At 47.9% G+C, this 26,385-nt stretch overlaps 1 protein-coding gene across 1 annotated transcript in view; it reads left to right on the forward strand.

The window, feature by feature from the left end:
• Positions 1-26,385, forward strand: part of lrrfip1a (leucine rich repeat (in FLII) interacting protein 1a) — a 216,017-nt gene that overhangs the window by 138,476 nt on the left and 51,156 nt on the right. The window contains 9 exon segments of the mRNA XM_084311573.1: positions 5,991-6,008; positions 6,970-7,041; positions 8,928-8,969; positions 10,099-10,149; positions 15,940-15,975; positions 17,541-17,600; positions 17,692-17,733; positions 18,592-18,648; positions 20,399-20,476. Of these exon segments, the coding sequence (XP_084167699.1) occupies positions 5,991-6,008; positions 6,970-7,041; positions 8,928-8,969; positions 10,099-10,149; positions 15,940-15,975; positions 17,541-17,600; positions 17,692-17,733; positions 18,592-18,648; positions 20,399-20,476 (456 nt within the window).

Genomic DNA, 26,385 nt, shown 5'->3' on the forward strand with positions numbered 1-26,385 from the left:
GCTCCTAGTCCCCCCACCACTGACAGCTCCTAGTCCCCCACCACTGACAGCTCCTAGTCCCAACCACCCACAGCTCCTAGTCCCCCACCACCCATAGCTCCTAGTCCCCCACCACCCACAGCTCTTAGTCCCCCACCACTGACAGCTCCTAGTCCCCCAACCACCCACAGCTCCTAGTCCCCCACCACCCATAGCTCCTAGTCCCCCACCACTGACCACTCCTAGTCCCAACCACCCACAGCTCCTAGTCCCAAACACCCACAGCTCCTAGTCCCAACCAACCACAGCTCCTAGTCCCCCACCACCCACAGCTCCTAGTCCCCCACCACCCACAGTTCCTAGTCCCAACCACCCACAGCTCCTAGTCCCCCACCACCCATAGCTCCTAGTCCCCCACCACTGACGGCTCCTAGTCCTAACCACCCACAGCTCCTAGTCCCCCACCACCCACAGCTCCTAGTCCCAACCACCCACAGCTCCTAGTCCCCCACCACCCACAGCTCCTAGTCCCAACCACCCACAGCTCCTAGTCCCCCACCACCCACAGCTCCTAGTCCCAACCACCCACAGCTCCTAGTCCCCCACCACCCACAGCTCCTAGTCCCAACCACTGACAGCTCCTAGTCCCAACCACCCACAGGTCCTAGTCCCCCACCACCCACAGCTCCTAGTCCCAACCACCCACAGCTCCTAGTCCCCCACCACCCACAGCTCCTAGTCCCCCACCACCCACAGCTCCTAGTCCCCAACCACCCACAGCTCCTAGTCCCCCACCACCCACAGCTCCTAGTCCCAACCACTGACAGCTCCTAGTCCCAACCACCCACAGCTCCTAGTCCCCCACCACCCATAGCTCCTAGTCCCCCACCACCCACAGCTCCTAGTCCCCCACCACCCACAGCTCCTAGTCCCCCACCACCGACAGCTCCTAGTCCCCACCACCCACAGCTCCTAGTCCCCCACCACCCACAGCTCCTAGTCCCCCACCACCCACAGCTCCTAGTCCCCCACCACCCACAGCTCCTAGTCCCCCACCACCCACAGCTCCTTGTCCCAACCACCCACAGCTCCTAGTCCCCCACCACCCACAGCTCCTAGTCCCCCACCACCCACAGCTCCTAGTCCCCCACCACCCACAGCTCCTAGTCCCCCACCACCCACAGCTCCTAGTCCCCCACCACCCATAGCTCCTAGTCCCCCACCACCCACAGCTCCTAGTCCCCCACCACCCACAGCTCCTAGTCCCCCACCACCCACAGCTCCTAGTCCCAACCACCCACAGCTCCTAGTCCCCCACCACCCACAGCTCCTAGTCCCAACCACCCACAGCTCCTAGTCCCCCACCACCCACAGCTCCTAGTCCCCCACCACCCACAGCTCCTAGTCCCAACCACCCACAGCTCCTAGTCTCCCACCACCCACAGCTCCTAGTCCCAACCACTGACAGCTCCTAGTCCCAACCACCCACAGGTCCTAGTCCCCCACCACCCACAGCTCCTAGTCCCAACCACCCACAGCTCCTAGTCCCCCACCACCCACAGCTCCTAGTCCCCCACCACCCACAGCTCCTAGTCCCCAACCACCCACAGCTCCTAGTCCCCCACCACCCACAGCTCCTAGTCCCAACCACTGACAGCTCCTAGTCCCAACCACCCACAGCTCCTAGTCCCCCACCACCCATAGCTCCTAGTCCCCCACCACCCACAGCTCCTAGTCCCCCACCACCCACAGCTCCTAGTCCCCCACCACCGACAGCTCCTAGTCCCCACCACCCACAGCTCCTAGTCCCCCACCACCCACAGCTCCTAGTCCCCCACCACCCACAGCTCCTAGTCCCCCACCACCCACAGCTCCTTGTCCCAACCACCCACAGCTCCTAGTCCCCCACCACCCACAGCTCCTAGTCCCCCACCACCCACAGCTCCTAGTCCCCCACCACCCACAGCTCCTAGTCCCCCACCACCCACAGCTCCTAGTCCCCCACCACCCATAGCTCCTAGTCCCCCACCACCCACAGCTCCTAGTCCCCCACCACCCACAGCTCCTAGTCCCCCACCACCCACAGCTCCTAGTCCCCCACCACCCACAGCTCCTAGTCCCCCACCACTGACAGCTCCTAGTCCCCCACCACCCACAGCTCCTAGTCCCCACCACCCACAGCTCCTAGTCCCCCACCACCCACAGCTCCTAGTCCCCAACCACCCACAGCTCCTAGTCCCCCACCACTGACAGCTCCTAGTCCCCCACCACCCATAGCTCCTAGTCCCCCACCACCCACAGCTCCTAGTCGCCCACCACCCACAGCTCCTAGTCCCCCACCACCCACAGCTCCTAGTCCCCAACCACCCACAGCTCCTAGTCCCCCACCACTGACAGCTCCTAGTCCCCCACCACCCACAGCTCCTAGTCCCAACCACCCACAGCTCCTAGTCCCCCACCACCCACAGCTCCTAGTCCCCCACCACCCACAGCTCCTAGTCCCCCACCACCCATAGCTCCTAGTCCCCCACCACTGACAGCTCCTAGTCCCCCACCACCCACAGCTCCTAGTCTCCCACCACCGACAGCTCCTAGTCCCCCCACCACTGACAGCTCCTAGTCCCAACCACCCACAGCTCCTAGTCCCCCACCACCCGCAGCTCCTAGTCCCCCCACCACTGACAGCTCCTAGTCCCCCACCACCCACAGCTCCTAGTCCCAACCACCCACAGCTCCTAGTCCCAACCACCCACAGCTCCTAGTCCCAACCACCCACAGCTCCTAGTCCCAACCACCCACAGCTCCTAGTCCCCCACCACCCACAGCTCCTAGTCCCAACCAACCACAGCTCCTAGTCCCCCACCACCCACAGCTCCTAGTCCCCCACCACCCACAGCTCCTAGTCCCAACCACCCACAGCTCCTAGTCCCCCACCACCCATAGCTCCTAGTCCCCCACCACTGACAGCTCCTAGTCCCCCACCACCCACAGCTCCTAGTCCCCCACCACCCACAGCTCCTAGTCCCCCACCACCGACAGCTCCTAGTCCCCCCACCACTGACAGCTCCTAGTCCCAACCACCCACAGCTCCTAGTCCCCCACCACCCACAGCTCCTAGTCCCCCCACCACTGACAGCTCCTAGTCCCAACCACCAACAGCTCCTAGTCCCAACCACCCACAGCTCCTAGTCCCAACCACCCACAGCTCCTAGTCCCCCACCACCCATAGCTCCTAGTCCCCCACCACCCACAGCTCCTAGTCCCCACCACCCACAGCTCCTAGTCCCAACCACCCACAGCTCCTAGTCCCCCACCACCCATAGCTCCTAGTCCCCCACCACCCACAGCTCCTAGTCACCACCACCCACAGCTCCTAGTCCCCCACCACCCACAGCTCCTAGTCCCCCACCACCCACAGCTCCTAGTCCCCCACCACCCACAGCTCCTAGTCCCCCACCACCCATAGCTCCTAGTCCCCCACCACCCACAGCTCCTAGTCCCCACCACCCACAGCTCCTAGTCCCCCACCACCCACAGCTCCTAGTCCCCCACCACCCACAGCTCCTAGTCCCAACCACCCACATCTCCTAGTCCTCCACCACCCATAGCTCCTAGTCCCCCACCACTGACAGCTCCTAGTCCCCCACCACTGACAGCTCCTAGTCCCCCACCACCCACAGCTCCTAGTCCCAACCACCCACAGCTCCTAGTCCCAACCACCCACAGCTCCTAGTCCCAACCACCCACAGTTCCTAGTCCCAACCACCCACAGCTCCTAGTCCCAACCACCCACAGCTCCTAGTCCCCCACCACCCACAGCTCCTAGTCCCAACCACCCACAGCTCCTAGTCCCCCACCACCCACAGCTCCTAGTCCCCCACCACCCACAGCTCCTAGTCCCAACCACCCACAGCTCCTAGTCCCCCACCACCCATAGCTCCTAGTCCCCCACCACTGACAGCTCCTAGTCCCAACCACCCACAGCTCCTAGTCCCAACCACCCACAGCTCCTAGTCCCAACCACCCACAGCTCCTAGTCCCCCACCACCCACAGCTCCTAGTCCCCCACCACCCACAGCTCCTAGTCCCAACCACCCACAGCTCCTAGTCCCCCACCACCCACAGCTCCTAGTCCCCCACCACCCACAGCTCCTAGTCCCAACCACCCACAGCTCCTAGTCCCCCACCACCCATAGCTCCTAGTCCCCACCACCCACAGCTCCTAGTCCCCCACCACCCATAGCTCCTAGTCCCCCACCACCCACAGCTCCTAGTCCCCACCACCCACAGCTCCTAGTCCCCCACCACCCACAGCTCCTAGTCCCCCACCACCCACAGCTCCTAGTCCCCACCACCCACAGCTCCTAGTTCACCACCACCCACAGCTCCTAGTCCCCCACCACCCACAGCTCCTAGTCCCCACCACCCACAGCTCCTAGTCCCAACCACCCACAGCTCCTAGTCCCCCACCACCCATAGCTCCTAGTCCCCCACCACCGACAGCTCCTAGTCCCCCACCACTGACAGCTCCTAGTCCCCCACCACCCACAGCTCCTAGTCCCCCACCACCCACAGCTCCTAGTCCCCCACAACTCAACTGACTACTGTCTAATAACAAAAGAAATGCCTATAAAAAGTATAAATATATATATATACTTTTTATAGGCATTTCTTTGTATATACATTATAATAATAAGCGATCAACGGCATATATTATATATATATGTTATGGTACTGTAATGGTACTATATATAGAACCATTTAAACTTTTAGCAAATGGTACCAATTGTATCTCTGAGACCAGGGTTATTTCAGTGTTCAGGAGAACAGCCCCAGGCCTGCTGCCAACATTCCTCTGACACCGACCTCAAGAAACCGCAAAGAGAACCCTGTCCTAATTCTGTGTTGTCCCTGCTGATCTGCAGGCTGTCTCGAGATGCTAACTGTAACACCTTTCAGCAGGAACACCTTCTCCACCATCAATGGAATGAAAATGCCGGGATATTATATACAGTGTTCCAGGTTTGATCGAGTAGACATTGTAAAACTACCAACAGGAAAGAGAAAGTACAGTGAAAGGAGCTTTGCAACGCTGTGTGACGGTGTTATAAGCCAAGTAGAAAACAACAACATGATGTTAAACAGTATCACTTGATATTTAGTTCTAGTTTGAATGTCGTCCGTCGGTTGAACCGCGCCATGTAGCCTGTTGACTCTGCTGGTCACGCTGGAAACCCAGTCACATGCTTCTCCTGTTCTGAGCTTTTCACAGTCAACTGTTACAGCTCCTAGGTCACCTGCTGTTCTCCTGCAGGCTCGCAGCAGGGGCACATTGCGACGACTCTGGCCGTGATCACGTCCCACTGTCTGGCCTCTGCACACTGGCCGGACTGAGCCGCGCGTTCGTGTCGTTAGAAAGATGCTGTTGATCGCTTGGGGGTTCGGTACATGCGCTACAGTAAAAGGGTGGGTCTGGTTGGACTGGGTTGTGTAGGTGTGAGTTGGCATGGTCCGGCATTCCGACATTGCCGAATCTGGATCGGAAATACTTTTTGTTTAATGCAGTGACTGTACGGTACAGGAATCCGCCCTGATGACAATGATGCAAAGACGAGGCAACGACTTGTAAAGTCCCACAATACGACAGACGCAGGTGGTACAATGACAACTGGAGCTCACATACTGTATGAAGGGAGTAGGGACGGCATAACAAACCAAGAGGACAACACATGTCACTTTCTATTCCACTGTGTGTGTGTGTGTGTGTGTGTGTGTGTGTGTGTGTGTGTGCACATTAGTGTGAGGGTGGACATTTAAAGAACATTCTTTAAATTTGTACACAACTCTATTACATCCGTTACATGTTTTTGTTTTTAATCCTGCTTTTTCATAATCCTGTCTGAGAGTTTCCACTGTTGTTCTGCCTGTTTCATTCTTTCTGTAACGTTACTTTATTTCTTTGTTCCACTCCTCCCCCGACTCCTCTCCTCTCCTCTCTATTGTCTGTCTAGATCTTTCAGGTCCAGAAGGTAGGCTTCCTTTTCCTCATTTCCACCTCCTCTCATTTCATTATCATTTTGTTTTTAAGTACGTTTGTTTATGTCATAATGGACATCTCAAGCCCTGCCCTCTTCTCTTGCTCTTCCCATCACAACTGTTGCGTCCCTCGGACAAGGTCTGTTAAAGGGCAGTAACAGTTGTCATTGGAAGATCAAGAAAAGAGGGCGGGCTTGAGATAGGTCAATTGTGTCAACATAGATACATGTAGATTGATAATTCATAACCTGATGACAAATAGTCTGTTTGTAAAGAGTCAAACATTAAAATTCATGGACTTAATGAAATTCAAATCTGCACAAATTATGTTTCTGGCAATAAAAAAAACAAATTACCAAGCAACTAAAAAAATGTCATGGCTAGAGAGAGTGTTTATAATTTTAGAGGGACATTAGCTTTAAAACAACCTATGGTACATACAACTCTTAAAAGTATGTGCATTGCAGTTTGTGGGGTATCACTCTGGAATGGTCTGGATGTGAGTATAAAATTAAGCAATAATATCAATCAATTTAAAGGTAGCTATAAACAAGCACTTATGGACACATATAAGAGAGAGGAGCTTGAGCAGTAATGTGACTGCCTAATACATATTTTTTTCTCATTTGGATATATAAAAAAAAAATATATATATTTTCCATTATTTGTTATATTATTCTTTTTTGTATTAAATTATAATGTAAGATATTGTAAGGAAGGGGCAGGGCTTACCGGTAATATGTTTTTTACTTCCCCCTGTTCCTTCTCGAACACTTTACCTTTTTGTTTTTTTTTACTTTTATGTTTCTATGTTCGAGACTAATCAAAATCAAATCAAAACATTGTGAATGATAATGAAAATATGAGCTCCCTCTGAGCAAGGAAAGACTGAGCTTATTTTCCTTGCCATCACTCCCCCCCCCCCCCCCCCCCTCCAATCTCTACTTGCTTCAGAAATATTACGGTTTGGACCCCGTATCGGATGACAAAGCGGACGTCAAATATGGAGATATAGAGCGATGGATGGTACAGTTGCCCTGATGTGATGAGAAACTAACACGAATGCCTTCCTAACAATACAAAGCATGTGTGTTCAAATTGACCTATTTCTTACCACGCCCTCTTTTCTTGATCCTCCAATCACAACTGTTGCTTCCCTCAGACAAACAAAGTGAGGTATAAGTTTGTCGAGGGAAGCAACAGTTGTGATTGGAGGATCAAGGGGCAGAGGGGCCAGGGTTTGGGATAGGTCCATTGTGATTATCTTAACCTCTATTTATCTAGGGAAGGTTGTATTGAGCATGCATGCTCATTTTCAGCAAAGCCGTGCTACACAACCTTAGTTACACACACTCGCACTAGTACAACCTCACAGTTACACACACTCACACTAGCACAACCTCAGTTACTCACACAAGCACAACCTCACGTTACACACACTCACACCACACCAGTACAACCTCACAGTTACACACACTTACACTAGTATAACTAGTCTCCAATTCAGTTATCACTTTAACAGACATTACATCTTCTAAGCAACAACATATTCCAGGCCTTGACTTCTGTCCTCTGTAAGCTTTTATACAATACAGAGTAGGCCTCTGAATACTCCACACATTCTTGTAATATGGCTTTTCATGAAATAGTAGATTGTAGCTCATCAAAGTTGGAACATCAATGATAATTCACATATTCAAAGCGCCTATGTGCCTGTTTGGTTTTTAATCTACATAACATGACCATCTGTCCTTTTGGTGTGAAACTGCAAGGGGTATATTTAAAAACTTAGCAACATGTTACCTAGAGGAGGTACAGTACTGGTTGGTTCTGGTTTCTGGACGTTTCCCGGAATCATGAGAAGAGGATGGGTCAGTCGTCATAGAAACATTCTTAAAATGGCTTCCCTGCCTGTTCCCACTAACATCCAAGCTAGGTTTCTATGTCGACGGACAGAAACCCTATAGCGCCAGAGGCGGTTACATCAGATCCTGCATTCTGATAAACAACCCCTCGTGATAGTTTAAAGTTCACACGCACCAGGGGAGATACTTGGTGTAACTGGTCTCCTGTCAATTAGACGTTTCTTTTTGAGTGACCGTAACCTTCTTTGACTAATCTCATTAACTTGTAATCAAACATAATAACATAAGTATTATACCAGCTTGAGGTTACAAGAGTGTAACCGATTGTTTGCATGGAGTGGACAACCTCAGTGTGTGTGTGTGTGTGTAGGTAGATGCTTGTAGTAAAACTGTCCGAAGCTTATGGTGTGTGTGTGTGGCTTGTTGATGGGATCACCGAACTGGTAACTGAGACGAGAGCTTTACGGCACGCGCGGCTGCATGTGGGAATCAATGCGGCGCACTTGACCGTCAAGGCGTGGCGATTTTGAAAAGGGCACCTAGTCTTCAGTGTCTGTTATTACTTAGAAGGAGTTCAGTCACATTTTAGTCAGTACATGTGTAGTATTATCAGGGGTTTATATGGGATGTTTAAAAGGACATGTGGAAATACATAAAATATATTTTTCGATGCGTGACGGAGAAATGGGGCACACTTGGAAAAACGTCTGTTTGTTTGTACCTCCCATCATCCATCAGTCCTTTTGACCTTTTGCCATCTCTTCCCCTCCCATCTCCTCATCCATCCCCCCTTCCTTCCTTCCTTCCTTCCTTCCTTCCTTCCTTCCTTCCTTCCTTCCTTCCTTCCTTCCTTCCTTCCTTCCTTCCTCCTTCCTTCCTCCTTCCTTCCTTCCTTCCTTCCTTCCTTCCTTCCTTCCTTCCTTCCTTCCTTCCTTCCTTCCTTCCTTCCTTCCTTCCTTCCTTCCTTCCTTCCTTCCTTCCTTCCTTCCTTCCTTCCTTCCTTCCTTCCTTCCTACCTTCCTTCCCTTTCCTCCTTCCTTCCTCCAGGAGGACAGTGAGAGATACTCACGCCCTACACGGATACACACGGTTTGTATCCCTCTCTCTCTCCCCCTCTTTCCCTCTCTCCCCTTATTCTTTTCATCCATAATCCTGTGTCGCTCCATCCCTTGGTAAGGGTGGGGGTTTAGGGACAAGGGTGCGGGTTTAGGGACAACAGTGTTCAGGACAACAGTGTTTGACTTGGAACATAAGCCTGGGTATCGCAGACATTTTTTCAATACTGTTGGTCGTTCAAATAAAAAAAAATTATAATAATAATTGTTTAAGCATATCCCATTATGCAATAAAGCAAATGATTTTTCTAAATACAAACAGTTAATCAGACCATTGTCAAATTGATTTCCTCAATAGAATTCCGAGCCTCTAGAAGAAAACTTTGGTATTGATCAAAGTACGTTTTTAAAGACTTGTTTTTATCTGTGATGTGTAACAGTATGGTGAACTGGTAAAAAAATTATTTAAATGTTGAATGGGGTGTATGTGGTGTAGTGGGCAAGGCGCTCGCCATCAACGCTGGAGACGCTGGGTTCGAATCCAGCTCTCGGCGTTGCTATCTGAGCTTGGCTGGTCGTTCATACTAACACAATTGGCAGTGTTAGGGGTGGGAAAGCTGATGGGTGGATCCTGGGCGTTGTGGACAGCGACCCCTACAGTTCGGTCGGGGCGCCTGCACAGCGAGGGTAGGATCTGGAGGGAGGTAGTGTGACCTTCCACACGTTACACTCTCCCGGTGAGAATCTGCGCTGCCAGGCTGGCTGCCGGCTGGCTGCACATGCGTCGGAGGAAAGCATGTGACAGTCTCCGGCCTCCCGGACCAACAGTAGGGGGCCCCTAAGGGGGGAGTGCGCATCAACCACGAAGGGGGTTGGGAATTGGCATAACGACTAAACAGTGGGATGGGAGAAAAATCTGAAAGAGGAGGGGGGGGGGGGGGGGGGGGGGGGGGAGAGATACAAAATAAAAATTAAATGTTGAATGGGATCAAAATAGAAAATGTGATTTGTTTGATAATCAAAATGTCAGCCCTAATAATCAGAATAGATTAGAATCGTGAGGTCCCTGGTGATTCCCACCTCTAACCATCAATCATACATTTCGACCACAGCCAAATCAATTCCTAACAATTAATCAATTAAACATCTCTCCCTCTCCTCAGATCTCAGACGATGACGAGCGGATGTCCGTTGGCAGCCGGAGCAGTGTGAGGGTCAGTATCACCATTCACTTCACTTACTGTAAATGGATGACTATGACATTTAAATGGCAATTCCCTCTTGGTCGTTGCGGGGAAGCGGGTGGTTTTCATCACTGAGCCAGCTCTCCTATGTTGCTTTTCATCACTGAGCCAGCTCTCCTGTGTTGCTTTTCATCACTGAGCCAGCTCTCCTGTGTTGTTTTTCATCACTGAGCCAGCTCTCCTGTGTTGCTTTTCATCACTGAGCCAGCTCTCCTGTGTTGTTTTTCATCACTGAGCCAGCTCTCCTGTGTTGCTTTTCATCACTGAGCCAGCTCTCCTGTGTTGTTTTTCATCAGTGAGCCAGCTCTCCTGTGTTGTTTTTCATCAGTGAGCCAGCTCTCCTGTGTTGTTTTTCATCAGTGAGCCAGCTCTCCTGTGTTGTTTTTCATCACTGAGCCAGCTCTCCTGTGTTGCTTTTCATCACTGAGCCAGCTCTCCTGTGTTGCTTTTAATCACTGAGCCAGCTCTCCTGTGTTGCTTTTCATCACTGAGCCAGCTCTCCTGTGTTGCTTTTAATCACTGAGCCAGCTCTCCTGTGTTGCTTTTAATCACTGAGCCAGCTCTCCTGTGTTGCTTTTAATCACTGAGCCAGCTCTCCTGTGTTGCTTTTCATCAGTGAGCCAGCTCTCCTGTGTTGCTTTTCATCAGTGAGCCAGCTCTCCTGTGTTGTTGCTCATCATCAGTGAGCCAGCTCTCCTGTGTTGTTGCTCATCATCAGTGAGCCAGCTCTCCTGTGTTGTTGCTCATCAGTGAGCCAGCGCTCCTGTGTTGCTTTTCATCACTGAGCCAGCTCTCCTGTGTTGCTTTTCATCAGTGAGCCAGCTCTCCTGTGTTGCTTTTCATCACTGAGCCAGCTCTCCTGTGTTGCTTTTCATCACTGAGCCAGCTCTCCTGTGTTGCTTTTCATCAGTGAGCCAGCTCTCCTGTGTTGTTGCTCATCATCAGTGAGCCAGCTCTCCTGTGTTGTTGCTCATCAGTGAGCCAGCGCTCCTGTGTTGCTTTTCATCAGTGTGTTGTTTTTCATCAGTGAGCCAGCTCTCCTGTGTTGCTTTTCATCAGTGTGTTGTTTTTCATCAGTGTGTTGTTTTTCATCAGTGAGCCAGCTCTCCTGTGTTGTTTGATTGATTGATTGATTGATTGATTGAACATTTTATTAACAGATTGCAGAATGGGTACAATACAGTACGGCTCAATACACACACTTGTTAACTCTTTCTCTGCCACGCTGGGAATGGTATATGGCCACGCATTAAACCAATGGAGTCGGTCACCTTGTAATATTCTATATTATTATAGCTATGGATGCAATGCTATGGCCCATTTGACATCTATCGTTCAAGATGTGAAAAAGAAAAGAAATGTCCATCCATACATTCCCGTTTTATACCGTGGTGAATATAAGTATGGTTTTAGAGCGGTTTAGGGTAATTCCTGGGATGCTAGTAATAGCCTGCAACGTGTATTATACTTAATCCATTGGCATTTCATCCCTACACATGCTACAATAAAAAATTCAAATGCATAATGATCGGTATTATGTTCCATCATGAATGCATGAAAGGGGGGGGGGGGGGTCGTTTCTGATTAATTGATTGTCAATAACGGCATTCGTTAGTACAACAACATACGCTGATCAGGGCGATGGCTATGAAAACAAGGCATAATCAAGCTGAAATTGACGTTAAATTGCTCTTACCTGTGGCCGGTGGGATTCCAAAAAGAATATTCCAATTATTTGATTGCCATCTGGTAGTTCGTATGTCAATTTGGCCCACGACATAACCCACCACAGCATAATGAATCGGGGGTCCCGAAAACGATTCAATGCGATCAGGTGAAGCCCTAGGTTTAGGTTACTAGAAAAGTCCGCCCCGGACCAATATAATCGACGCACAGCCCAATACAGAGAGTTTCAAAGGATGTGCAAAACCGGCCGCATCCTACCAGGCGGCAGTATTGGACTTTTGCGATCTCAGACTAATTCCCTATGGTAACACCAAGGTCCCTGGATGAATAATGAATACAAATATTGGGAAAAAAGGAAAAACGATCAAATAACGTATATATACATGGTTGGCGTTCAAAGGATGGCGCGCAATAACGTATAAAATCGTTGTTGGCAGGGAAAGAGTTAAGGGGATGCAGACCAGGGAAAGAGTTTTGTCTTGTTTACATCAGCGTTATAATTATGTAATGTAATGTTGTTGGCTGTGTAACGGAGAGCAGCCGCCCAGGCAGCGCAGCTCCCTACTCATTATTGATCGATTTCGTCACAACATGTTGTTTGTGAGGAGGTTCATGAGGTGATTCTCCCAAAGCGGACGGTTGGCTTTACCTCTCAGCAGTGTTGGGCAAGTTACTTTTAAAAAGTAACTAGTTACAGTTACTTCTTCCAAAAAGTAACTAAATTACTTACTCAGTTACAAATTATAAAAGTAACTAGTTACTTCAGAAAGTAACTATTGCGTTACTTTCAAGTAATTCTTTTTACATAAACAACATACACAAATCTAAACTATTTTAACCCTTTGATCGCCGGGGTTAAATTCATAATTTACCATCCCTCGCCAGCCCTATTTAACATGGAGAAGTTCCCCTTCTTTGCAGGGCTATAACTTTTCAAATTGTATTGCTAAATTGACATTATTATGGCCCATTCAACGTCTTATATCTATTGTTCAGGGTGTAGCAACGTTATACTTTTTCATTCACATATTCATACTAAAATACGGTCTAAAGTATAAGTATGTTTTTATCGTTTTCTGCAGCTTTCTCCAGAACTTGATTTATAGCCCTAAATGCATTATATTGATGATCAAATACAGTTTGGTAGGAATCTGTGCGAGATAAAAAATGTCAACTGGAGATGCTTCTAGGAGTTACTACGTATGATCTGATGATGACCGGATGGGCGGGGGGTCATTTATAATTCCGTGGGCAACGTTATATCATTCATCTAGTGTGGGTGATATGATCATCAGAGCAGTTAGTATAGAATACATTAGAAAATAATGCTGAAACTCACCGTACCTTCCTCGCGGCGTTGGGAGATGAGCGTGGAACAGAATTTTTTCTATTATGGGATGTCGAAATATCCAATCCATTTCCAGGTTGTATAATAGTATATACGTCCAAATCATGTTGTTTATAGAGTTATTTGCACCGATCGGTGTTCACTGTGTCAAGATGGAGTCCTGCTAACGATCGCGAGTGCCCGGAGGAAATATGGGTGAGCACTTCCTGTTTGGCGTGTCACTTCCTGTTGGGCGATCTGCCGATCGGCCACCAGATGGCGGTCTTGAACCGTTAGAGAGTTGAGAGGGACTCACCAGTACATATAATGTCTCCGGGAGAGAAATATGATTTCGATCACAGATTTTTGAAATATTGATATCAAAGACGTGTTACGGCGTCTTCGGCAGAATGAGTATGGCGGGGAATGACGAGTTTCGGCGTCTTCGGCGATCAAAGGGTTAATGTTCCTGTGGGACAAAGTGAGACTAGCCTCCAATCAAATGCCATGTATGTAGATATTATTATAATTACTATGTTTATATAGTGGATCATACAAATACAATAGATGTTTTGGAACTTTTGATATCATCAACAGGCCACAACTGGGCAACATTAAATTATGCTTGTTAAGCACTATACCAAAAATAAATAACAAATATATACTGATTGATACTGAACATTTTAATTAACAGATTGCAGAATGGGTACAGTACAGTACAGCTCAATACACACAATTGTTAAGGGGATGCAGACCAGAGAAAGACTTTCGTCTTGTTTACATCAGGGTCCCCCATTTTCAATTCATGACATTTATGACATACACAACATACAGATATAAGAATCTAATCTAATCATTTAAACAAATCTAATCATGACATTTAAGACATGCATGACATACAGATATATATATCTCTGACTCTGAGCACCTGAAGACTGTGCTATTAAACCAGGAAGTGCAGCACTATGTCAGCAGAGTAGAGCCTCCACTACTGTAGTGTCCTGCGCTGCAACACGACTGAACAAAAAAACGCTCATGGACCCGCGGTCTGTCATTGACTGCTCACTTGTGTTGTTTGTTGGATTCGTTTTGGATTATTTGGCCGCCAAACAAACTGTCAAAACGTACACGGACCGCGGTCTCACACTGACTGAGTCGCTTGTGTTGTGGCTGTGTGTCAGACTCTGGAGGCACCCGCCCACCTCTACCTTTGATTGGCTTACCATGACATTTTACTCAACCTCAGCCAATCGCGCGCTGAGGTTGGCTGAGAAGGACAGTATGCCTCTCGGCGCAGAGATCTTTCTGATTAAAAAAAAAAGCTTCAATCATAGACAGTAACGCGCCGCATTTTTTGGCAGTAACTGTAACGGCGCTATTAAGATTGGAAGAGTAATCCGTTAGATTACTCGTTACTGAAAAAACTAACGCCGTTAGTAACGCTGTTCTTTATAACGCCGTTACTCCCATCACTGCCTCTCAGTGATAATAATAATAATACTTTATTTGTATAGCACTTTTCATACAGAAGTTGCAGTTCAAAGTGCTTCACAACAGTAAAAATATAGGCATAAGCGAGCATGAGCAAGGTAAGGTAAATCAGTGTTTCACATTAGGACCTAGTATCCCAATAGATTCTCTGTTTACAGTTTATTTCAGTAATACAAATGACAAAAATAGTTTAAGGTGATTCGGTTTAAAAATAGTCTAAGAATTATAAAATGGAACAGACATACAACAGGGTATTTAACATAACAGTGATAAAATAGTTAAATTTTGGATTACAACAGAGCAGTGCTCTTCATTATAGTAATATTCAATATTCAAGGGGCTTTCACAATTATTACATTTGGTAGTAATAATGGCACACAGTCATAAATTCATCAACATGCGCATTTGTTATCAGCAGCGCCAACGCAGAGGAGAGGGGGGTGGGGGATGGGACTGCGACTGGAGGGGCCCTGGTTGGGGCGAGTGCAACGAGCCAAGTCTGGTTGTGGTAGGTGGTGTTGCGTAGGAGGAACGCTATGTCTTCTGTTCCTATCTCTCGACTCCCCGACGTGACCTTGTGAGTTCCATAGGCTCCAGCACACTTGAGTGGGGGGGGTCCTTCGGGCAGGGTCAGATTGATGGGCAGCGAGTCTCTTTACAAGTCCCATGTAGAAGGCTTCCAGTCTGTCCATAGCTATCGCCATACTTCTCGTGTTTCCGAATGAATCTTGTACAGATCCAGATCCGATAGTGATCGCTCCCATGCCGGTCAACATGATGGTATTCTTGTGTCTTTACCTCTCAGTGATGATGTTCTTGTGTCTTTACCTCTCAGTGATGATGTTCTTGTGTCTTTACCTCTCAGTGATGATGTTCTTGTGTCTTTACCTCTCAGTGATGATGTTCTTGTGTCTTTACCTCTCAGTGATGATGTTCTTGTGTCTTTACCTCGCAGTGATGATGTTCTTGTGTCTTTACCTCTCAGTGATGATGTTCTTGTTGGCTTTACCTCTCAGTGATGATGTTCTTGTGTCTTTACCTCTCAGTGATGACGTTCTTGTGTCTTTACCTCTCAGTGATGATGTTCTTGTGTCTTTACCTCTCAGTGATGATGTTCTTGTTGGCTTTACCTCTCAGTGATGATGTTCTTGTTGGCTTTACCTCTCAGTGATGATGTTCTTGTGTCTTTACCTCTCAGTGATGATGTTCTTGTTGGCTTTACCTCTCAGTGATGATGTTCTTGTGTCTTTACACAGTCAGATCTTGATGCAATAGGGGCCTACAGTGGAGGGGTAAGGGCTATTTTCCTGTGCGAACCTGCAATGACCGTTAACCCCTCTGTGTGAATGTGTCTGTGTAACTGGACTGCAATTACACTAACAGCTGGACCTTAGACCCCAATAACCGCATGGAGTGATTTTATTGTCACCTGTGATTAAATCTACTTAGATTTGTAGTTTCTGTGCTCAGAAGATGATGCATGTGATGAGATGTTGTGATGTTGTAGCCTATCTCTGTTTTCTGGAAACAATGCAACAATTGAATTACAAGTAATTTGCTAAATGATTAGTCAGTGGACTCAACAAGATCTTCCCTAAATTGTGTCCCTCCAAAAGAAAGCTCTTCATGTTTGCTCAACTGTATCTTTTCGCTGGAACAAAGGAACATTCTGTTGGCATGGCTGGAGGCAGAACTACATTACTGTTTTTCTGAGAAGAACACTGTTACTTTATTGGCCAACTCACTGACATACAGTAACAGGAATTTGTCTTTCTATCCCTCCTAGATACAAACATGTAGATTTAGTTAATTGAAATGTAATCATTCTTCTGAGAGTGCAGGGTCTCTGGGGTTCATTGCCTTGTTCAGGGGCCCAGTGATGCAGATGTCATACCCAGCCACCCTCCAGTCACTTGCTCACATTGACCCTCATGTTTGCTGGCGGGTATTGAACCTTTCCGTTGGTGACCACTACTTATTCTCTCTAGGCCAGTGGTGCCCAACCAGTCGATCGCGATCGACAGGTAGATAGCGGGCTGATTTCAAGTAGATCTTGATTAATAAAATTTGATTATTAAATTTTTTTTTTTTTTTTTTTTTTTGCTAAATCAACTCTTCCTCTCCTTGTTAACTACAACAAGCAATGCTGTTTGTTATTTAAGATGAGGTCGGGCTCGGCACTGACAGATTTGTGTTCATTATGCTGCTTTTATAAAGCCTCAAATGACGGCTTACAATATACAATTTTGGCTGGTAGCTCTCGGGCTAGGTGGTAAATAAAAAAGTAGATCTTGGTTCTAGTCTAGGCCACTGCTCATGTACTATTATAGAGCTAGCTTGTCCTCTCGCCAGCCATCTGCTCCAGTCCAAACCCAGATGACGCTCTATTTAAAGCTCTGTTGTCTTTTCAAAGATAAAGCAATATTTCCCCTGTGCCGTGGAGTCTTGGAAAATGCTGCAGCATGATCACAGAGCGTACCAGAGTTCATACGTCTCTCACCCGAAAGATCCAGAAAGAGGGAATCAGGCGGTCTTGTCCTGTTAATTTACTGTGCATGTTCTTCAGTACAAACATGTGGTGTTTGCTAACATCTGCATTATTTTTGTTTGGATCTGTGGTGATTGCGTGTGTGTTTGCCTCTCACTCTGAATTGAGCTTGTGTTGATGTACTGTAATTACTAGCAGCGTGTGACTTTGGTCATGATTGATGAAGGGACATGGGACCAGCCAAAGACTGATACACTGGCTGTTTGTGTGGTTGTGGTGAATTTCCAAGTTAACAGATGCGAACACATACCCCAGTGTGCACTCTTTACACCATATTCTTCTTCTTTCTCAACCTCCTTTCATTCTCAGGATTCACTCTCACATAAGAAGCCCAAGAAGAAGAAGAAACATAAACACAAAGACAGAGACGTAGGTTAACAGTGTGAACACACACAGAAACCACACTGATGTCTCTCACACAGATGTCTCTCTCACACCGACACATGTTCTCTATTCGCAGGACAATGGCTATGATGATGGTTTCAGTGCAATATCCAGTCGGGTTAGTAGTCGTCTTGTTGAACTGGCATCGGTCTAGTCGGTTGTAAATAACACTTTGCTGCTATTGGGCGGAAATTAGAATCTCAAAGTCGACGTTTTCCAGACTTGAGAGGAATGACAGATCGCGAGAGGTTTTTAAACAGGATTGTAGTGAAGGGTAAATCTGCCTCAACTAAGTTCACCCATCTTTTTATAAACTTATATAAATATTTTTTTTTGTATCCACTTTTTCTCCCCATTTTCTATTTTTCTCCCATCCCAATTTCGTATATCCAATTCTTCCCTCCCCTGTCTTGCACGTTGCTAGACTATGCCTCCCACAGGTCGGTTGTAGTGAGGACAGAAGCCTTGCATCACGTGTCCCCTCCGTGCCCCCGTCACTTCCTGCTTCTGTCGCACTGGCGTCACCAAACCGACCTGTAGGAGTCTCTGTCCACAACGTCAAATCCCCACCCACCGACTTTCCCACCCTCTAACACATGCCAATTGTGTTAGTATGAACGACCGGCCAGCCGGTAGCAACGCCGAGAGCTGGGCTCGAACCCAGCGTCTCCTGCGTTAGAGGCGAGCGCCTTTCCCACTGCGCCAATCAGCCGCCCAACTTATATAAATCTTGAAATTCATAGTGTAGTACCACGCTGATGCAATTTTATTTATTATATATACAGTATAAATGGATATATATATATTTCTTTTTGTGATGTGATGTTGGTGATGCATGAATTTTACCTCATTCTACTGTTTAAATACTCATTAAATACTCGCTATATTAAGTGGCTCTGCATGACATCATCTGCTACGATGAATGTCTTTCATTGTAAAAATGTAATATTCCTGTACTGCTTTCTCTTGCCAGCAGAGCTCCAGACTCAGTGATGAGAGCAAGGTGTCTCGGTCCTCCAGACTAGACCTATCGGTGGGTGTCGGCCTTATAACTGAATCACTAGTCAACTAATGAATCCATATGAACTTATGAAGTCCTGTCGCATGAAGTCCTGAAATTCAGTAATTTCCATGTTGTAACTTGAATTGAAGGTTTACATCGTCATCTGTGGCTTGAACACATGGTATAACCATAAGGCCCATGAAACTCATCAAAACCCCATTTGTATCGCCTCTAAAATGCATGGATGTCAGTCGGAAAGTAATGCTGTGTGTCTTCACCCCCCACCCCACCCACCCAACCACCTCCATTCAATGTACAGTTCCCCCCACCCTACCCAACCCCCACCCCACCTCCTCCAATGTACAGTTTCTTCGTCAAGTGTATATACTCTCTTTTTTAGACTCTTTTTGTATCACAAACAGTACTGTATTTGTAAATCTGGTATGTCATAAATGTATAGATGTAGCAGTACTGTCTATCTGTATGTCATGTATGTCATATATGTTATGATTAATTGAAAATGGGGGACCCTGATGTAAACAATACGAAAGTCTTTCTCTGGTCTTCATCCCCTTAACACTTTCAGAGCCCAAGCTTAATCTTGATTTACCGCTTGAATGCCCACCATCCACTTCAATGTTAGCGTTAATAACGCCTAATCTATGTTTTAAATTATGGCTATGTGTCTAATCTGCCCGTCGCTTATCAATGACTAGTTTTCCAGTCAACATTGTCGAAGCGGATTGTTTTTTTATCGGTTTATTTTCGTTTTATAGCATTTTGAAAAGCCCTCGTTTTCAAGGAAAATAATAAATATTCCATGATAATCGCCCTTTACCGGAATATTCTAGAATACACAAAAACGTTGTCATTTTTCGGCCTATTTATGAATCGTTTTCAAATAAACGCTAGATTATCGATAGTATATGTGTACGTAATGCACGCTATATAGGCGATCTGAACAATAGATTCTCTGATTTCCTCAAAGCGATCGCCCACACACACACACACACATAGGGCGAACGCTGTGATCTCAGCGAATACAACTCTGATTATCCCAAGACTTGTAAAATAGATTCCTTACCTCAGATCAGATGTTCTCCAAAAAGATCATTCCAATTCCTGATCCCATTCCAAAAATCGATCGATTTTATTGATCCAACGCTACATACTGTACAAATGTATTCCACCCTGTTCTGAGACTCCACAATGAATCCGATCGGCTCGGGTTACATGCCTGAGAAGTAAAATGTGGATTCCGGATTTTTCTTATCTCATCCATTTTCATTGAGTCCATTCCAAAAGGGTGCATTACCATCTGGGAGACAATAAGGGGCGGTTTTTTCACATCTGAGCTCCTACAGGGGCTGCATACCAACGGGAGACTCGGTTGATGAAATATGAATTCAGATCGCTAATAAAAAAAATAAAGCGCTAATTGTTGTCATGGGCATTCAGGCATTGGGCTGATAAAACGTCTTATCACGTTTTGGGCATTGAAAGTGTTAACAATTGTGTGTATTGAGCTGTACTGTATTGTACTCATTCTGCAATCTGTTAATACAATTTTCAATCAATCAATCAATCATTCATTCCTGAAAAGTACTTTTCAGAGATACTGGTCAGACAGCAGCAAAATAGTCTTCCTTTCAAAGTTGGCATACTGTACATTTGCTGTTTTGGTGGAAGGTCATTTCCTGTAACTTTATTGTGGTGTGTAGCACCAGAACCACAGGTAGGTTGACATGTCTTCCCCCCCCCCCCCCTCCCTCCCTCTCAGAGTTCCAGACTCAGTGACGATAGCAGGGTGTCTCGTTCCTCCAGACTAGACTTGCAGCCGGTGGGTGGGACTGCAAGCGTAAACTACCTGTGTGATGCTACTGTACAGTAGCTACTCACTAATAGTCCATACTACTCACGGATACCAAGTGAATGTGTGTGTGTTGTGACTGTATGTGCCTTTTTTTTTTTTTTTATTATTATTGATATTTTTTGCACAAATCTCTCCAATATTCAAAACATCTCTTTCCACATCATCATATACAATTTCCAGGATTTGCCTTTTTCTTTTTTGTAAGAACATACAAAACATGTAAAGGACTCATACAAATACATTAACAACTGACATGGAAAATAAAAAAAGACTTACGAAAAAAGAAACATACTATACTATACATTATGCGTATACATCCCTGATATATATACTTTGCATGTAGACCGAACTACCTTCGAGCAGGTATGTGCTGCATCCTCTATCGGGATGCCACCCTTCTCCATATTGCATGTGAGAGAAAGCGCCCCAGACACATGCAGTTGTGCATGATAACATGCATGCACGCATGTCTCCAACACATGTATGTGGGTACGTGTATCACGTAAGCATGTGTACATGCCTCATATGTGTGTGTGTGCATCTTCCTGGTATGTGACTGTACTCCTATCTCTTGTGTGTGTCTCGTATCCATGTGTGCCTCTGTCCCCTATGTGAGTGTATATCTCAGATGTGTATATATATGTGCGTCTCAGCTACGTATGTGTGTGTCTCCTATATACATGTGTATCCCCCATATGTGTCAGAGTGAAAGCCTATACTTCAACTATGTGTATATGTAGGTGTGTGTATGCCTATTTCCTATAAGTGAGTATGTGCATGTATGTGTGCCCCTGACGTGTATAACTTATCCTTGTGTATATGAGTGTGTGTGACTGTATGTGCCTTGTATTACAGTAACCCTCTGGTTGTTTTTCTCTCACAACATAACACTGCTGTTATGTGGACACCTCGTAAATTCAGTTCCAGTGTTTTTCATGTTCTGCTTGAATTAAAGGCATGGATAATCCAATCAATTATCATAGCTTTAATAAGGCTTATGAAACCCATTACACATAAAATAATTATGTCCGCTTAGAAAGTTGAAAATGGAGCACACATACTGATCATCAAAGTAGGGATGGGCATTTTAAATAATTTTTACAGTTCATGCTCTTAAAATGATTTTGCCTGCTACAACATACTTCAGATTAGCACCACATGTGCACATTATACAAATAATATCACCATTATAGCCCTGCTGCAGCAATAGCTTCATGTGTGCTAACATAGAAGTTATGCATTCAGTAAGTTTCTATTGCAAAAGTGTGACTTTGATGAAAAGTAAAGGGGCACATATTTCACCCTCCATAATCTTGTAATCAAGGTGTGTTGTTTCCTTTTTGCATGGAACTGATTTGCCCCGTACAGAATGCACACAATAACGTTAGGTTATGACTATAACCAAGTTCTGTTAGTTAGGGGCGATGCTTGGCATCGCTACTGCACTATCTCGCGTACGTGCACGCGTACTGAATAAACCACAAATGTACCTCTAATACCAGTATTAGTCTGACCACACCCCTCATCAGCTTACCTTCATAAGCAGGTGTGTGGTCACCTGCTCTCCTCCTTCCCAAGCTTTCACCACAAGGTGAGGACAAGGGCTGCAGCGGCGTCCGATGCCAAGCATCGCCCCTAACTAACAGAACTTGGTTATAGTCATAACCTAACGTTCTGTATCGTTAGTGGCTTAGCTTGGCATCGCTACTGCACAAGGGAGGCCAAGCGGAGCCACTTGGCTGACAAATACACCCCGCTGACAGCCCCCCAAAACCATCAGAACAGGGAGGGCCGAGCCCCCCCGACCCCCCCTAATGGAGGGTAGCCCCCCTATTAGGGACGTCACGGGAGGGCGACGGACCCGACCGTGCGAAGAGGCACTCAAGCAACTCAACGCACAGGGTGAGCAGACCGTGGCTTGACCCCACGACTACACACACGCACAACCCGCATGCCACCCGGGAACGAACGGAGGAACAACCTCGTTACTGCCCCCAGAATCACGGGGTCAAGGGCAAACCCAACCCCGTGGCAAGGCCGTAGCAGCGGAGCACGAAGGAAGACCCAGACCCACCAAAAGGACTGGACTCCCTGGAATGGGGGCCCGGAGAAGTCCATGATGCCAGCATCAAGACCCCACCAGGTGGGCACGTAGTGCCCCGCCCCCCACATCGCCAGCGTATTCGGACAAAGGCCCCTCAGTTACTGCACCTGGTATTCCCAGGCGGAACCAACCAGGCCAGAACCTGCCCAGCTTCCGAGATCGGACGAGACCGGGCGTGTTCAGGTCGGTATGGCCGTAAGCCGAGCGGGCCCCGTCCCCCCAATAGTACACCGCCTGGCACACTGACCCTGCAGAATAGGCAGTCAGCATGGCCGTAAGCACACAAAAAAGGTTAACCAACGGAAGCAGGCAGCGCACCGGGGAAAAACCAGGCAACAGGCTGTTAACCCTAGCCTGGAGACTGCGGACGAGACAGGCGCCAGAGGGGACAGCTGAACACAGCCGCCCCGGCGGAAGGAGCGTAAGCTGGCGGTGTTGCATGACCAAGCCTCCATTTAACAACCCCCACCCAGAGGGGTCGAGGCAGAGAAGGCTGACACGATTGGCAGACGTCATGAACGTGCAGGGGCACCCTCAAACGGTGAACCCGGGAGTTGACACTGCTCCAACACACCAGGGAACCAACCACCTCGGTGTTACCCAATGCGGTGGTTGTTCCTATAACCCCTCAAGAAAAAACTCCAAAACACACCTGCGGGTATACACCGGCTATACCGCAGTACAAGTGTTTCAGTTTCCAAAAAGGGTTAACCCAGGCCTACGGGTCGCAAACATCACTTCGGACCGGGCCTGGCGGTACGGGAAGCACAGGGTCACCAGAGGAGGTCAAAAAACCACCCCCACAGGCCCCTCTTCGCCATGCGTGAGAGAGGAGCGAAAAATAATGGAGAACCAGCCCCTAAGCACACCGTACCTGGTATTCCCCGGCGGTCTCCCAACCAAGTACTAACCAGGACCAACCTGTGTAGCGGCCGAGATCCGACGAGATCGAGCGCGTACAGAATGGCATGGCTGTAAGCCATGACGACAGTGCTGAGTAAAAACATACCCAACCAGGGTCTCCATAGCGCTTAACCCTGTGACACCCAGACCGACCTGGCATTTTTCCCCCTGAAAAAAGCCCAAGTCCCTCAGGGTACCAGAACAGCAGATCTGCATCCCCGGCGGACAACGGGTTCAACTGATCTGGACCAGCGTGACCAGAACCAGTCCCGTGCCCTAACCACGCCGACATGCCTACTCCAGGAGAAGGGCAGATATGCGTGTTGATCTTAACATGAAAAGAAGGCGCCACCCAGACGTTGGGACGAACCGCGCCTGGTGGCCCACCCCAAGGGCGTGAGACCCCACTACATATGTTCAGATCCATCCCGTCATCATCCCCCAGACATGAACGAGAATCCGTCGACAACCCACCCAGGTCATGGGATGTGGTCGCCGGAAGAGGAAAAACCCCCATCTCAGTTGCTTTATAAAAACGCTGTTTCAACCACAAGCAACTAAGGCGTGCCAGTCAATCGCCTGTTCACAGCGAGCTAGCACTATACGTGCGTCGGGACACACCCCCATCAATGAACAGGCTATTTAGACCTGTCATTGAATCCCCAAGGCGCCCAGGGGAACGACAAGAGGGGTGTGACACTCCCTAACTCCAACACTCCTGGAATAGAAAGAAGGAAGCATCAACAGTATGTATCCCAGTCTACACAGCCGGGGTAAAAAATGTTCACATTTTTACATCCCACCACCCTCCCATAGGAAAGAGACGGGGATCCCCAGAGAGACTTCCCACGCGAGCTGTACAGATTGAAAAGAATATATTGCACCTTGAGCCATGTAAAAAACTGGTTTTAGGGCCTCCGGGGAAGAGGCACCGAACCCATACACACTCAATAAACGAATTGAATCGAATATACATACAATAGAAAAGGACCCTTCTAGAGGGTCCACTCACTTTGACAATCTGAGGAGGAAGGCTCTGTACTCTGATGGAGGCTTCCTCACATGGAAGAAGGAGTCCGAACTCACAGAAGGCCTGAGTAGGCGCTTGGTGAGGAGGAGCCCTGACCACCCCCCCTGAAAACAGATCCATCACATGGACCTGAACAGCACACGGAAGTCCTACCAACAGAGACGCGCACGGTGACGTACTCTATGGCGGGGGAATTCCTGCGGTGCACACGCCCAATATACCAGGCCGTGGGACCAGGAACTCCCTCCCCCCCCCCCCCCCCCCCCCCCCGTAACGTGCCGAACCGCCACGTGACGGGAACCTTGAAGGACAGGGGGTGTACCCCTGACCGACAGAACAATGGGGAGAGGAAAGGTTACCAGTTCACCCCTTTACGACCCCACACCCATGATACGACGTAACGACAAAAAGAGAATATGACACAGTCATAGTCAGCTCTATGAAGCGTTTCACAGCTCCACACAGCGCACGAGCTAACCTGCTATCTGATTTTTACTAAGGAAAAACACAGAATAGAGAGGGCTCTAAGAACCCCGGTCCAACATACACATGTGCTTCTGTGGCCAGTACAACCCAGTTGTAGGTCACATGACACACACAACCCATCATCACCTACAAAAAATGGCAAAAACACTCAACAGAGGAACGCCGTTTTTTTCACAATGAGAGAATACATCATTCTTGATTAGTATCGACCACAGGCCTTGCTAAGCACACATGACAGCAACCAAACCAATTTCCCTTTAGGAAATAAGTTTCTCCAGCAGATTTAGCACAACCTCAGCAATCAAGCTGAGAGTTACATCGTATCCCTACCACACAAAAGACACAATTAATGCACAACATGTCTGATAGGAGGTGATAAAGTCCCCAGGGAACCGGGGGGGGAAACACAATCCTCCTATTTTACCCTCAATACGGCCAGTTAAAACAGGAAAACCTGTTAATGTGTGAACTCACTGTTCATTGTCATTACAGTCTGAGAAAGAACATTCTTTTACTCACTCGTCACCAAGCATAGCTTCATAGGTTAGTTGCCTTAGTAGTGAGTACACGGTACACATAAACACCATGATGTTTCTCACACAACAACCAGATCAATACATCACGATCTGCACGGAGAAGCTAACTGCCAGTGACAAAAACAGCTCACACACAACCCGCAACGTATCTCAAATGCATTGCAACAACACACGTTTTGGGAAAAAACACCGTTATTCACAATACATTTAGCAAGGTAAAACCAGAAGACGTGTTATGAGGTCTGGCCAACCCCGTACCTGCCCGGAACGCAGATCAGCGAAGTGCAGTCACAAGCCACCGTAGAACACAGCCGTCCCGTGTTGTTCGATCCGGGCAGCGTCGCCGCTCCACCAGTCGCTACAGTCCTCTTTGTTGACGCAATCCCCGTCTAGGCTCAGGCAGGGTCGACGAACATCCCCTGTCAAGGATGACGTCGTGGTCAAGAGTGTAAAACATGTTAAAATCAAAGCACGTTCAACAGAATAGCATCAAGCTAACGGCTGCTCCAACCGTTCGGGTGCTATTGCTTCCGCTCGCGAGACGCCGATCTACGACGCACGCGATCAGGAGCGAGCTCCCGGCGGCGCGCGAGAAGCCAAGCTACCCCGCGCCAGGCCACCGACCGGCTAACCGTAAGCTATGAACATGTAAACAATGACATAACACTCACCCAGACAGGCCGCCGTTCTGAACCCTCCTCACTTTTTAAGAGAAAAGAGAAAACAAGACGTCAACACCGCTTCACAACGGTGACACTACCACGTCCGGCGGAATCAGCACAGTACCAACTGGCCTGTATAGCTGACTTTGAACATGAATCTGCCGCTATCGCAC

This window comes from Notolepis coatsorum (genome assembly GCF_963971535.1).
Source record: "Notolepis coatsorum genome assembly, chromosome: 3".
In the NCBI taxonomy this organism is placed as follows: Eukaryota; Metazoa; Chordata; class Actinopteri; order Aulopiformes; family Paralepididae; genus Notolepis; species Notolepis coatsorum.